The sequence below is a fragment of the Mytilus galloprovincialis genome, chromosome 3 (assembly GCF_965363235.1).
Source record: "Mytilus galloprovincialis chromosome 3, xbMytGall1.hap1.1, whole genome shotgun sequence".
Taxonomy (NCBI): Eukaryota; Metazoa; Mollusca; class Bivalvia; order Mytilida; family Mytilidae; genus Mytilus; species Mytilus galloprovincialis.
This window is the reverse complement of record NC_134840.1, coordinates 60,848,858-60,863,935: the sequence shown is the minus strand read 5'-3', so window position 1 is coordinate 60,863,935 and position 15,078 is coordinate 60,848,858. Positions and strand designations below refer to the sequence as shown.

At 30.8% G+C, this 15,078-nt stretch overlaps 1 protein-coding gene across 1 annotated transcript; it reads left to right on the top strand.

Annotated features, from left to right (window-relative positions):
* The first annotated feature begins 848 nt into the window (after nt 1–848).
* Nucleotides 849–2,276, top strand: LOC143068541 (orexin receptor type 2-like). Its single transcript, XM_076242675.1, has one exon. It carries the CDS (start codon nt 984–986, stop codon nt 2,124–2,126), a length of 1,143 nt encoding a protein of 380 aa, XP_076098790.1. The 5' UTR covers nt 849–983; the 3' UTR covers nt 2,127–2,276.
* The last annotated feature ends 12,802 nt before the right edge of the window (nt 2,277–15,078 follow it).

Genomic DNA, 15,078 nt, shown 5'->3' with positions numbered 1-15,078 from the left:
ATAGATGAAATTGCACTTATTTAACGATCTACCATTCCTCATCATATGTGTGCCTTGTCTATTCAGTAAGACAACCAATTAAGGTTAAAATATGTGTTGGTGTTTAAAAGCAGTTTTAAGAGAAATAACTAAATGGTAAAATGTCTTTGAGAATGATTTATCATCACTTTGTCAAACCAAGAATTGTTAATAGCATATAGGCAATGACAGTACGACAAATCATAGAGGGTATACATTCTGTTTTCTCAGACTGGCCTTTATATAATTGTTCTAGTCATGAAACACAGTGAAAGGAATCAATATATGCAGAAAAGGCAGTATAAATCAGTATAAATCAACCCAGTTTTTAGCGTAGCTAAAATTGTGACTAATAATTTATTTCTTAAAAAATTGACAAAACATGACCTTCAGTTTTTATTATTATTCTTCCGGGATTGAATTGTCTCGGAAGAAAGTTGGAAATAGTTCACTATGTTAATTTTTTTATCGGAAAGAATCTTCCGACATAGATATACAGCTTACTTCATCTTTAAAAATCATAAATTATATTTTTTCACAGCTGCATTTATCTATATCAGGAAGTTTTATATGAAATACTTGCCGGTGAAATACTTGACTGTCAAAATACTTGAGAATGAAAAGATATTAAATACACTTTTTAAGAATCACGTCCGATTCATATTAAAAAACAACATTAAGTATATATTTCAAATTAAATATATATATATATATATATATATATATATATATATATATATATATATATATATATATATATATATATATATATATATATATATATATATATATTTGAAATACGGCGGAAATGAGTCTTAAAGTGACATATCGGATGGACTGTAGGTGTTTCGCTATTCAAACGAGGAAGTCAGAACTCAAATGTATTTAATAACACAATCTTATTAAGTTGTAGTCAAATGATTAGTCGCATCAGTCTCAACTAGGTTAAAAAGAAACATAGCAAAATGAATCGTTCAGAAGAGGAGATTTTAAATGCATGGAATTTGGAAGAAGCCTATAAATACATTGTGCATGACGTTTTCCTGATTATTTATTTCATTGTTGGAGTATTTGGAAACGTGGTGGTTCTGATTGTGTATCAAGTAAAGCTTAAAAAGGAAAGTGATAGTCGATATTTCATTCCCATTTTAGCATTGGTCGATCTTTTGGCAACCATTTTGAGAGTACCATTCGAGCTTTGGAGAACTATACTTCCTGTAAATTTTCGAGACATCAATGCGTGTCGTTATTTATGGTTTGTTGTAAATATATTTACCTTCGCATCTATATACTTTCTTGGCATTATAACTTTACAGAGATATTTGAAAGTATGCCGGCCCTTTGGACCGCAGCTTACTCTAAGATGGCGTCGCGCATCTCTTGTGTTTATATTCCTTCTAGCCGCTGGTACTGGCGCACCATTTGTCATTTGGGATGAAATCTTACCAATACCAAATTCTGCATTGAATGTCACAGGATATATTTGTGGCGCAGACGTGTTTGAAGTAAATGAAAACAGTGATTATATCCTAGGTTTTATCTTTTTTATATCTTTCGTTATAACATCTGTTATGCTGGAACTTATAATTTTGAATTCCCTTATAGCTAGGAAAATTTACACTATCATTCGGAATACAAACGCAAGAAGAAACTCGACGAAGCCAGCAAGATCAAACGCATCGAAAGAAATATCCGGATCAACTTTTTACGTCACCCAGGACGGAACTAGTATTACCGAGGCAAATTCAACAGATTTTTCACTCACTAACAATGAACAAGAAATACGCAAAGAAAAATTAGTGGTTCCTCTGTCAAATTATTCCAAACCAATCAAGTCAACATCTGAAAATCAAGAGCCAGCATCCTCAAGAAAATTTTCGTATATGTTTATGGTTATAAGCTTGGCGTTCATTCTGTCATACTTACCACAAATATTTTTACTTTTCTCGTTGATCAATGATCGTTATTTTTGGATCAAAATTAGCCAGACAGAGACCATTGTGTTTAAATTTATAGATCACATGACTACTGTTAATAATATTGTTAACCCGTATGTTTACGGATTCTTTGATCAGAAATTTAGAGCGTCAGCAAAAACGTTGTGTTAATCGAATAATGTTTAATCATGTTTAAAACTGGTTTAGCTAGTGTTGTGGAGTATATCAGGCCTTTCTAAAAAAAAAAAAACCAAACACAATATAAAGTCATGCCAATAAAAGGAGAAGGAGAAGATGTAAATAAAAGCACATCCCACATAACTTGTGTATTTACTTCTTTGCAAGTAAACATTGAGCTGTTTCTGCTATTACAACTTATTGACCACCATTTTACACGATCTAATAACTTGTTACGTTCTATAACTCATAAACAGCTGGTTTCGTTTTTTTTTTTTTTTTTTTGACACTAAGTGACATTACCTCCATTGAGACTGACAATTATTTTGGTCTTAATAATCATTTCAAATTTTGTGGAAAAACTCAGTTTTTAAGAATATTTCAGCTTTAGATTTTATACAAGAACCTGAAAATGCTCCTCAAAAACAAATTCAAATACAAGTATATGTTTCGTAAAAGTCAGTCGAACTTGAAACAAACAACAACTGGCCAACATATCTAAATCAATTATGCCTAAGCTAACTTTATCATATGTAAAGCTCTGAATTGTCCTATGTTTAAATAAGTTATGAGTGAACTGACAATAAATAGTCCAGAATGACTTATTCAGATATGAACACTAACACTATTCTGATGTTCCATATCCGCCATGACTTATATTGATTATTAAAAACTGTATCATATATGGTCGTCGCAAACGGCTATAGACAAGCACTTAACACTATTAAGTGTAAATAAATCTAAAGGTCGTTAAAGGGATATTTAAAAAAGCATCCAGAAACAAAAAATGAAGTTGTGTATGATATATTTTAAACATCCGGACTAGACAGACTATTAAGTGCTACTATTCAATTATTATGATTGACTGTTCTTGTGTGTAATTTGCATATACATCTCCTCAAACGTCCATTTGCAAATACTTGAAATTGAATATATGTGAACTCGATCCCTTTGTGATGAAAACAATGATAAACACAAGTGTTAATAACTTATATGAAATAGTCAGCCCTTAAAACGAACAATCCATCAAAATCTGTTAATCTACCATTTTCTAAATAAGTAAATGCCAGTACAAATTCAGAAATATGACAGTTGTTTTCGATTTGTTTGAGCTTTCGATGTTGCCATTAGATACGCGACTTTCCTTTTTCAATCTTCTATAGAGTTCGGTATTTTTGTTATTTTTCTTTTAACATTTTTCTTTTACATTTTTCTTTTACATTTTTCTTTTTACATTTTTCTATCCAATAGTTATCAAAGGTAACATGATTATAATTTGATACATCAGACACGCGTTTCGTCTACATAAGACTTATCAGTGACGCTCAGATCAAAATGGTTAAAAACCCTGTTATTAATCGACTTATGCAAGAGTCTATCTTAATTTTTAATAAAGGTATCATATCTATTTTACCTTATCCAAAGTAATTTATTTCTGCTAAACCAACCTGTAGATAAGATAAAACAGATTAAAAAGATTTTCTCTTGTTTTCTGTGCTCAGGTTAAAAAAATACTGGTATGAATGTATGAATAGGGGGACGGGTAAACATATTCGATATAAAGTATTTTCTGTTTCTCGTCGAAAATGACAAAGATTTTCACATAATTAAATAGCTTATGGAAAGAAACTTTCACTAACTGGAATATCATTAACACTAGCACTGAACACTGCTAAAGTAGTCGTGAAACGATAACATGAAAAATATAATAAACTATCTTTTACCAGAATTGGTATGAATAAAGAGTATTCTTTATTATGGATTTACTCAAAGAGAGCAGATAATGTTTATCATTGCACGATTTCAGTGGAAAATATAATGATAATCCTAATATCCTGGAATACCATTACATACTGCATATGATACCGAATGTTTGTAAAACATTTTTTAATAACAGAGAATTACAATGACTTTTTGCTGTACTAAACATAACACATTCATTATATTCCAGTTAAAAAAAATTACGTATAATTCTTGCTACAAATGCAATACTGAAAATGTGGGTTAAAAAAGCCAGTATATGTATAGTTCCTGCATTTATGAAACTCAGGAAACTATTAGTATTTATAGGAATTAGTTACAAATTTAGAGATAGATTTTTTAGCACTTTTTCAACAAAATTTATTTTTCTATCAATGTTTTCAATGGATATTCAAATGTTATCATTTTTGATTTCGAGCAAGATTTTTTTTTTACACTTCACTGTTCTGGTTAAGTATTACATTAGTACAAGTCGCTTTAAACGCATACGATACCGAAACTTGAACTCAAGATAATTTTTGTTTACACAATCTATATCATCTTGTCTATTCAAATATGTTATGACAAATATATTTTTATGTGTTACTTCTAGCAAAAAATGTGGTATAAATTTAATACATTACTAAAAAGCTCGGTTTGAAACATTTGTTTTCTATCGACATACCTAACTTTTTTTTTTCAAAGAAAAACAAAGACGGACGTTTACAAACATTTGGATTATCTGATTTCAGAAGTATGCTCTAAATTGGTTTGAAAATTCTTTGTAGATATTTCATTTATATATATAAAAAAATCAACAACAAATGATTGTAGGACAAACCGGAATTTGTGCTGTACATGTATCTAGCTCTTACAGGAACGATTGATACAATTGAACATAACTACCAAATAGAAAGACTATCGAAAAATGTATTTCCTTTTAAAGATCAATGATGGATCACAATATAATTACTTGTGCTATGTCAAAATTAAGGTTCCTCAAGGTTTCAAATGTTTCAAATGAGTGGTATCTCTCTTTTAAAACACAGAGGTTTTGTGTTGAAAATATTAACCCCAAAAACAGTGAAATATAAAGGGTTGAATATTATATCATTTACTGTTCATTTTGTTTGCGATATTTTTTTCCATTTTGGAAACATAGAATCAAATTGACATGCATACTACTGACACGAGATTGCATTATGATAAACGTATCAATTATATCGAAGATATTTGGAATAATGATCTCTGTTCAGTTATCATTAAGTAAAATAAGAAAATCAAGTTGATAAATCCTGCATAAAACACAAGTATACATTTACGTCTATACTTTCGCAGACCATCGGACTTAAGCGTATGGAGGTATCGCACTTTAGCGTATACCATCGCACTTTAGAGTCCTACATATATATATATATGTATCAACGATCATAAAAACATCGGCATCATTATATTTATTTATTTAAATGATACAAATATCCCTGTCATACAACGTAAAGACATGTTGTACATTAATATGAACAATATCCATGACAATCTTAAAATACTGGTTTTAATTTTCATTGTTTAAAATTTGTATGTAGTATACAATTCAGTATTTTTCATTTACTTGTACCTTATTGTACATGAGTCTCAAGTAAGATAAGTGGACACTAAATTGGAAGTCTTTTTAAGTGAAGGATAAACATTAAATTACATACAGATACTTGTACTCTTGGACTTATGTAACAAGTACAGGCATCATCGTCTAAAACAAGATTCAAGTGTCTTTTGCCATGTCCGTGTCTGTGGAGACTCTTTTTTTTATCTTTTATTTCAATTTCCGTTATCTATGTATATAACTTGAAAATTATAAGATAAGGATTTCGTTACAATAAATTATTTTAAACTGAAATTAAGTTCTTTAATATTTACAAATATTGAATTTGATGTTTGTTCACAAAAGTAGCATTTTTTTTAATTAGATGTCAGTCTCATTTTTAAATGAAAAAAATCCATCGCAACACCCTACAGGGTGGGTGTCATTATTCCAAATTAGCAATAAAATCGTAGACTTTGAATTTAAACACGATCCTTTTAATTTATTGATCCCTTGAATGATTTTTCGTATAGGGTAATAATTTTATACCAGATTAAAATCTTTGAAGAGGTTAATCGGTACTAACATTAAATTTGTATTTGATTAAAAAAAGTGAACGAAGTATATATGCATTTACCATCGGGTTCTGCATTCTGTCGCTATTATGTACTTACATTTTGGTGTGTGTTTAAGCTTTAATATTGCCATACGATTAGGAACTTTCCTTTATGAATTTTCCTCAGAGTTCAGTATTTTGGGGATAATACTTTTAAGCATTACGCAAGGACATGTTTTTTTCAGACTGTTTATGAAATTTTTACACTTAATCTGTTGGACCTGAACTGATTGATTATTACTGTGGGAGAATATGATTTATTCATCAGCAGGCTTTTTTTCAACTAGCCTTTTTAATAGTAACTAAGAATACTTTCGGGTCGGTACTTTGTGTCTTTTGGTTTTATGTTAAAATTGAGAATAGAAATGGTGAATGTGTCAAAGAGACAACAACCCGACCACACAACAGACAACAGCAGAAGGTCACCAACAGGTCTTCGTTACAGCGAAAAATTCCGGCACCCGGAGGCGTCCTTCAGCTGGCCCTTAAACAATTATATATACTAATTCAGTGACAATGAACGCCATACTAAACTCCAAATTTTACACAAGAAACTAAAATTAAAAATAAAACAAGACTAACAAAACCCAGAGGCTCCTGACTTGGGACGGACGCAAAATGCGGTGAGGTTAAACATATTTATGAGATTTTTCTTTTTTTTCGATCGGATTTATCAAGTCTTATAGATTTTACTTATGTTGTGTGGTAAACCTTGTCCAAGTTAAGAGTGGGTGTTCTCCTTCAAAACAAATGTTTCATCCAGTCATGTTTTTGCGTGTCTCCAGTCAAGATCCATCGAATTGTTGTTTGTCGTAGGTTACTGTATCTTAGAACTATTTTTCATGTATTGTTTTGACAGTTGGTTTAATCGATTTAACAGTTTCGATTCTGTCATATCGTGGATTTTTATATCTCACTATGGTATGGAGTTTTTCTCATTGTTGAAGGCCTAATGAGATATATAATTGTTAAAATGAACGATATTTGGACTGTGTTGGATTGTGGTCTCGTTACCAATAACACCAATATTACCACATCTACTTGTCTTTTATTTGATAGGAACAACATTGATATATTCGGAAAAAATATCAGTCCTGCTGTCTCGATGCGTCAGACCTGTGGATTTGGTCATACAAATTCAAAACATGTTTTAGTGGTATGTGGTCAGGTTAAAAGAAAATGGACTGTATGTATAGGTTGCATTTCTGCAAATATTGACAATGCAATTTCCCATGGGAACTCCTTTTACGGCTAAAACTGTACCACTTTTACTATGAAGTTTTGAAAAAAATCATATCCTAGAATTGAAAGCTCATATGCACTTCTATTGTTTTCAAAGGTCAAAATATAGGGCTGTGCGGCATATTTTCAACGTTTATATGCCCTGAACTTGTCGGTGTTTAAACTAACGCTAATTTTCTTAGCTACCCCTACCTCGAATGAAGGGTTACCACAGATTTCAATATAAATAATTTGCATATGTATATTTACTGGTAACATTCCCAAGTTATGTCTCTGAACACAGAGAGCATAACTGGGAACCAGTATGTAAACAAAATTAATTTTCTATGAATATTCTAAATCTCCCCAAAAGATGTGTGGTTTGAGAACAGATGTATTTACAAAGTGAAACCTATACAAACATTTATTCAAATAAAAAACTCTCTAAAATCAGTTTTTCTCATCTGAATACTCATTTATCAGAATTATAGCTTTAAAGAAATCACTGCATATACCCTAAGTTTTTCTTTAATGCACATTTTATTTTGACTGTCCCTTTGGTATCTTTCGTCCCTCTTTTATACCCCCTCCCCTGTTTCAATTTTTAGAGCATTTGATAACAAGACTTTAAGTATTGCCAGCTTACCCTATTGACATATTTTCTGACATGAAATGCCAAGAACCTGTTTAAAACTGTTTTGATAACATATTGAAAGCATATCAGAATACTGTCAATGTAATGTTTAGCAGTCAATCATTACAACATTCAACATTGAAGTATCAAATCCTGCCTCTGTCTCCAGTCCACATCTTACTGTTTGCCTATTTGTCAATTAAAGTTCACATTTTCTGCCTCAAATGGTCAGTTTAGAATTCTTATCACAACAGTATCATCTGTAACCATATATCTGACACAATTTAGCTAATATATATACTAGAAGTGTTCAAACAAAGCCATATTTGTAATAGTTGTATGTATGCAGATACCAGTCTGAGATATAAATTCACTAAAAATGTTATTGAGATGACTGATAACATCTAATTTTTGCATAACTTTCAAGCATAGTTATTGTCTTCTATATGAAGAACTCCAAAATCATAAAATTATAGCATTTACAGGTTAAATTAATTGTTTAATGACCCAGGGGTAGGCAATTTTCTATGTTTTTTTACCCTGGGCCTCACATTTCCTAAATTATTCTGTTGTTTCTAGCAATATGGAATATTAAGTACATATTCAGAATAGAACACACTATTGTTAGTTTTGTTGAGATATTTTTGTATTTTAACTTGGTATTTTTCTGCCGTTGTGACAAAAAGGCAGATTTCGGTGTTACGGATTACTTTTGGGTTATCGACAGGACACAAACATCCCATAAATTATATTCAGAAAGTATCTATGAGTTTCAATGACTTCGAAGAGTAAATATAAGCTCTTCTTAACAATTTAACTTTCATATATGCAAAGATTAGGAATTAATTTTGTATTCAGGACTTTAAGTAAACTATGCATACTGTAAACTGTGAATTTATGCTAAGTCATCATATTTAAGGCCCAGGTTTCTATCAATCTTCATAAAATATTTATAAAACTTCATATTTGAGTTAATTACTTAAAATCTGTGAGGTAAAGCAAATTTGGTTTAATTCTGAATGTTCTCTTCTTTCATCCAATATAGGTTGCATTTCTGTAAATATTGACAATGCAATTTCCCATAAGAACTCCTTTTACGGCTTAAACTGTACCACTTTTACTATGAAATATGCCGGATCTTTTTTTATTTCTAGCTTAAGATAAATTGGCCCTTACACAGTGCGCAGTTTTTAATATGAATTTTAATATGCATGAAGAGTTTCCGTCATTTAGCATCCACTTAAAGAGAGCATTGAATGTTTGTCTTCGAAAACCATTATATACTACATATGATACCGAAACTTGTATGAAAATAAGAAAGAATAATATGCATATTAAAGGAAATTTTTTAATTTATTGAAAATAGTTCTAAAAATCACACAATAATTGTATGAAACATCGGCATTTCTATTTTTGAAGAAAAAACATTAGCAGGTTATATAGACAGGAAGATAAAATCGATGACATCATTAATTTACAACATTGGTATGGACAGATTTGGTGCAGATGAGGAAGAGGTGGTAAGGCGAGAGGGTAAAAAAAACCAGACGAGAATCTAAGATAGCCCAGATGATGAAAGACTTTAGGCAACTTAAACGGGCACTAGCTACGAGATATATATAAAAATCTAATATACTATTTTTTTGGCTCAATCAGTAAGGTCATACAAATAGTGAAATAGTAATTCCTTTTTAGTAGCCAATAAGGTTCAATTTTGTCAAAATAAGCAACAAAAAAAACATTGATTATGAATTATTCACTTGCAAGTGAATAATTCGACCCCATTGAATCCGTATTCATGTGAACTTTAATTTCACCCCTTATAGCTTGAGATGGATAACACGTGAATTGTATGTGTAAAGTTATTTAAAGGCAGAGAATGTCAACAGTGAAACAAAAGTAAATCATTTGATTGACTAATTCGATCCACAAATAAACATTCTAACACAGGTAAAAACGATGATAAACATTTATTGTTTATCTGTAATATGAAATTAAACAGAACTAGAATAATTCCACAGCACGTGTTTGCTTAATCTATATATGTTATACTTATGTTTACATCGCTTATATGATTGTCGGATGACTATAGAGGTTTACTCGATAAATAATTAGATGGCGTCTAGACTCAAATACACACGAAACGAAGCTACGTATTTTCAAGCCTGAGCCTTGTTTATTGTTTTAATTAGACTTTAATAGTTGGGATAAATGTTTTACATTGTTATAAATCAATATGAGAATTTGATTAGAATCGGTAAAATTGAATTTGACAGCTAGTGTCCCTTTAAGAAAAATAACAATCAGACAGCAGAGGATAAAAAATCTGCATTATCTGAACTCATGGACACCATCAGGAAGAACTTCAAGATCACAAGAAGATCAGAGAGAACTAAAAAAAGGAGAAAGAAGAGAGCGAAGACAAGATATCAATTCACATCAGATTTTTTCTAGCTTATATCAAGATTATTAGGAAAGAAAGGGCTAGGTCAACTGAAAGCTTATAAAGAGGAAGTAGAAGAAAACCTAAGTGAAATACACAGTGATCTAAAATGGGTCAATAAGATAATTCAATGCAAAAAAGATTCGAACACGCTCTGCAAATAACTAATTCATACGAAAGGAAACGTTTTGCAAACACAAACAACTAGAGGTCAACATATCTTAATCAATGATGGACAAATTTTACCACTTGTAAAACTCTGAATTGTCGTGCGTTGAAAGAACTTATTTAGTGAACTCATGTTAAAAATCCAGTATGACTTATTTCTATAAATTGACACGTTTCTGATATTCAATGTTCCCTACTGACTTATATTGATAAATAAATAATGTATGGTTGTCACAAACAGCAATAGTCAAAAGGTTTAACACTATGATAAATCTATAAGCCATTGGATTGATGTTAAAGGCATACAGGAATAAAACGTGAAGCTGTGAACGGTATAATAAATACACCCAGACTAGAAAAATACTAGGTGCTAATGTTCAGTTATATTGTGATTGACTGTTCTTGTATGCAATTTTCATATATCTCCTCAAACATCCATTTGCAAATACTGAAAATTAATATTTGTACGTTTCTCTACATGGGATTCCTTTGTAATGAAAACCGATGATACATACAAGTAATGACTAATATGAAGTAAATAGCAATCAAACAGAGGTTGTTTACACAGTTCTATTCAACTAGGTTTTCAATTGACTTGTGAAGAATTAACAATGTGTCCAATCATAATTTTCAATAAAGATATCATAACTGTTTTACCATATCTATAGTTATATATCTGTCAACACCTTTGCATAATATCAAACAATATTTTTCTGAGGTCAGGTTAAAAAAAAAGTTATGATAGGGCTGTATGAAAGGGAGCGGTAAACATACCAGACATACATTTTTTGGTTTCTCGTCGAAGATGACATGGACAAAATAACTTTGAGACTCTCTGAAATATTCAACACTCTTAATAAATTATCTGGGCCGTACAAGATATTGACCTGAAAAAGCCAGAATTGGAATGAATCATGTGTTTCCTTTATTGAGTTTACTAAAAAAAAAATTAGTGTTTGTGTTTGCATGAATTCTGAAAATATAACCTCAATCATAATTTTATGGAATACCATTGTATTCTACATATCAACCGAAAGCTTGAAAAAATTACATGCATATCAAATGAAAAATTCTAATTTATTGAAAACAGTTTTAAAAATCCTATCAATTATTATATGAAACATCGCCATTTTATTTATAGCAAACCGTTTTAGTGTACTAAACTAAATTTTGAATATTTCAGTTTAAAATATTATGTTAAATTCTTGATAAAATTGCAACACAGAACAATATAAAAAAGAAGATGTAGTATGATTGCCAATGAGACAACTTTCCACAAGTGACCAAAATGACAGAAACATTAACAACTATAGGTCACCGTACGGCCTTCAACAATGAGCATAGCGCATACGGCATAGTCCGCTATAAAAGGCCCCGATAAGACAATGTAAAACAATTTAAACGAGAAAAGAAATGAACGAAAAACAAATATGCAACACATAAACAAACGACAACCACTGAATTATAGGCTCCTGACTTGGGACAGGCACATACATAAACAATGTGGCAGGGTTAAACATGTTAGCGGAATCCCCCCTAACCTGGGACAGTGGTATAACAGTACAACATAAGAACGAACTATAAAAATCAGTTGAAAAAGGCTTAACTCATCAGATGGACAAAAATACAAGTGGACGTGGCCGGGTACTTATACATCCCGACACAAAAATACACAATGAACAGATCTGAGAGTACTCGCAGTTATCTGACAGCTAGTTCAAAGCCACTAACAACTAATAAAAAAAATCATGCATCTAAGACTAAACTATCAATCCATAGACATCAAACATCCAATGGATTTAGTTAAAGACTTCATAAACAGCCAGAGAAAAACTCGACCTTGTGCAATGCCAAGTTACAGGTATCGACAGGTTGTAGATCCATGAATATGTATATGTGTATAACATACTAGTAATATTTATTTAGCTTTTAATTTACTGATAACAATATCAAGATTTATTCCAAAAAAAAAACAATATTCAATGATCTTATTACAGTTTTGAATAGGTAATCTTTCAGAATAAGTTTATTTAAAGGAGCGACAAGTTTGCATGGATCATTTCTAAATTTCCGGGCACGGTTAACAACATTTCCGTAAAAATGAGGATGTGCTATCCCGTTTGAAATAAGTTTTCTACAGGTACAACCAAACTTCAAAACCAAATCTTTATATCTATGGAATAATTTAGTAAAGGTTTTAAGTAATGTATGGTAACGATATCCCTGGTTTAATAATTCACCAGTAATACATAGATTGCGTTCGTTAAAATAAAAAAAAAACGTCACAAAAAAAAGTCAGTATGTGCAGTTCCTGCAGGAACGAAACTCCGGAAACCATTTGTTTGTTTTATACAAATCTGTCTATTTTCAAGATAGACATTTTGGCACATTTTCAACCTACATGTAATTTTCTATTAATATATTCAATGCAACAGTTATAATTCCTGGATCAGAGCCATGATAGATTTCCTCAAACTCTTTTAACTATTCTTGTTGAGTATTACATTAATACATGTCGGTTTGGGGGCATACGATACCGAGATTTAATCTTAAGGTGATTTTAGTCCATACAATCTTTTTTCAGCATTTCAATTCAAATATTTAATAAAAAAATATACCCTAGATATTACATTTCAGGAATTTTTGAATTATATTAGTTTTAATTACAGTTGGTATGAATGTAAAAGTACGCAACCACGTTCAATTACTTAACCTTAGTAAAAATTTATGACTCATTTTATTAATCATCAAATTACTATATATTTGGGATGTTTAAATACGCAGTTATACAATCTTAGATCGGTCAAGACTGTTTATTGTGACTGTATTTCCACGTATCTTAACTGTCACCACCTTTGGAATTTAGAGTTGTGCCAGTTCATATCGCAAATAACTATTTTCATTTAAGCATATCTTGGCGGTCTTTGCGTCCTGTTTGGAAATTTCAAAATTGTACCAGTGTCTCTGTTTGCTTTAACTGGTTTTTTTTTCGTATAAATTTCAAGATTGGGATAGTTTTATAATTAGAAAAGATTGACATGATTCATTTTACATTGTGATCAACTGATGAAGGATATCTGTTATTTGAAATATCTAACACATTGTTCGTTTTATTGTTATTTTTGATGATGTTGTACCCTTTTAGACTTGTTATATATAAAGGTATTTATGTAAAGCATAAATGAATTTATGTAGACCCAGAAAGTGATGTTAGTGGAATAACATCTATCATACAAAGTTTATTTGCTCAGCTCTAATGTATTTCTGGTATAAATTTCATTTTCTTAGTAAATGCATTTTAGCTGAAGGTACATGGCTAAACAATCTCCATGGAAATGAGATGTGTCAATGCTAATACAACTGCATACCAAATACCATTGACTTAATTATCATTAGTATTTCCCTTTAAACAAACCTTAAAACCCTAACTAATACATGAAAACTAAGCCAAATAAAAGGCAGGGTTCAAACTAGTTTATGTTCTGATTCAATTGCATTGATCATAAAAAAAATGTAAGGGTTCCCCAGAACCCAGTGTCTCGACGACTTTTGCTGTTAATCCCAGGCTCAACAAAAATGAGGGGAAAACATCAATAAATATATTCCAGTAGATATTATCTTTTGATTGGAAGAAGCTTCTTTCCAAGTTTGGTAAAAATCCAGGATAGTTTATGAATCTAATAAATGTTTTAAAAACTTTAACTTCAGATTGTATTTAAGGTTAACTAAGTCCATTTATAAGTAAAATACGGAAAAATGGTCCCTCAATACTGCCGGATGTGTTGCTATTGTTTCAGCAGGTTTTTTGTTTAGATCGATAGCCGATCAACCAATGAAAAGTTTCCTTTTCGACAACACCTTCATTTCAAGAAACAAAGAAACTAAATTTTATCCCACGAAAAATTTAATTCGTAGATTTTCCGCTTTCCTTCCCTACCACCCTCCTTTGAAACCAAATCTTATCATTTAAAAAATGGTAAATTTGTGTTATGTTGATTTTTTGTCTCGTTTGTAATCACATGAATTAATCAGTAGTTGATAGTCTAATTATTGTTATTTCTATGTTTGTGGGTTCTTTTTATGCCCCACCTTCGCTCTAATTATATCAGATGAACCAATCACTGTTTACAGTCTAGTCATATGCATGGTTTTACCATATTGGTTACATGAATAATTTTGATATTTTATAAAATTTGCTTTTGATATCATTTTGTACATGTGTTCTCTTGTTTGATATTGGCATTTTATATTAAATGCTCATTTTCAACATACAATTGTGTTGGGTTTTATTTAGAGCGAACAAGCTTCTGTATGCCTCTCTGTACATGTATATCGTTGTTGTAACCGTGTTATATTGTCTCATTTTTTTTGTAAAATTGCGTCCAAAACTTCGTGTAGAAAAAAAGTGTTTGTAAACATTATATTAATTTCTGGACCGATGGCTGGTCTAGCTATGAAAATACGGAGTGTCAAACAGAAAATAGCCAATAAAACATGTGAAATATAATCTTAATGATCTTATAAACCATCTTTGAAGGCTAAATT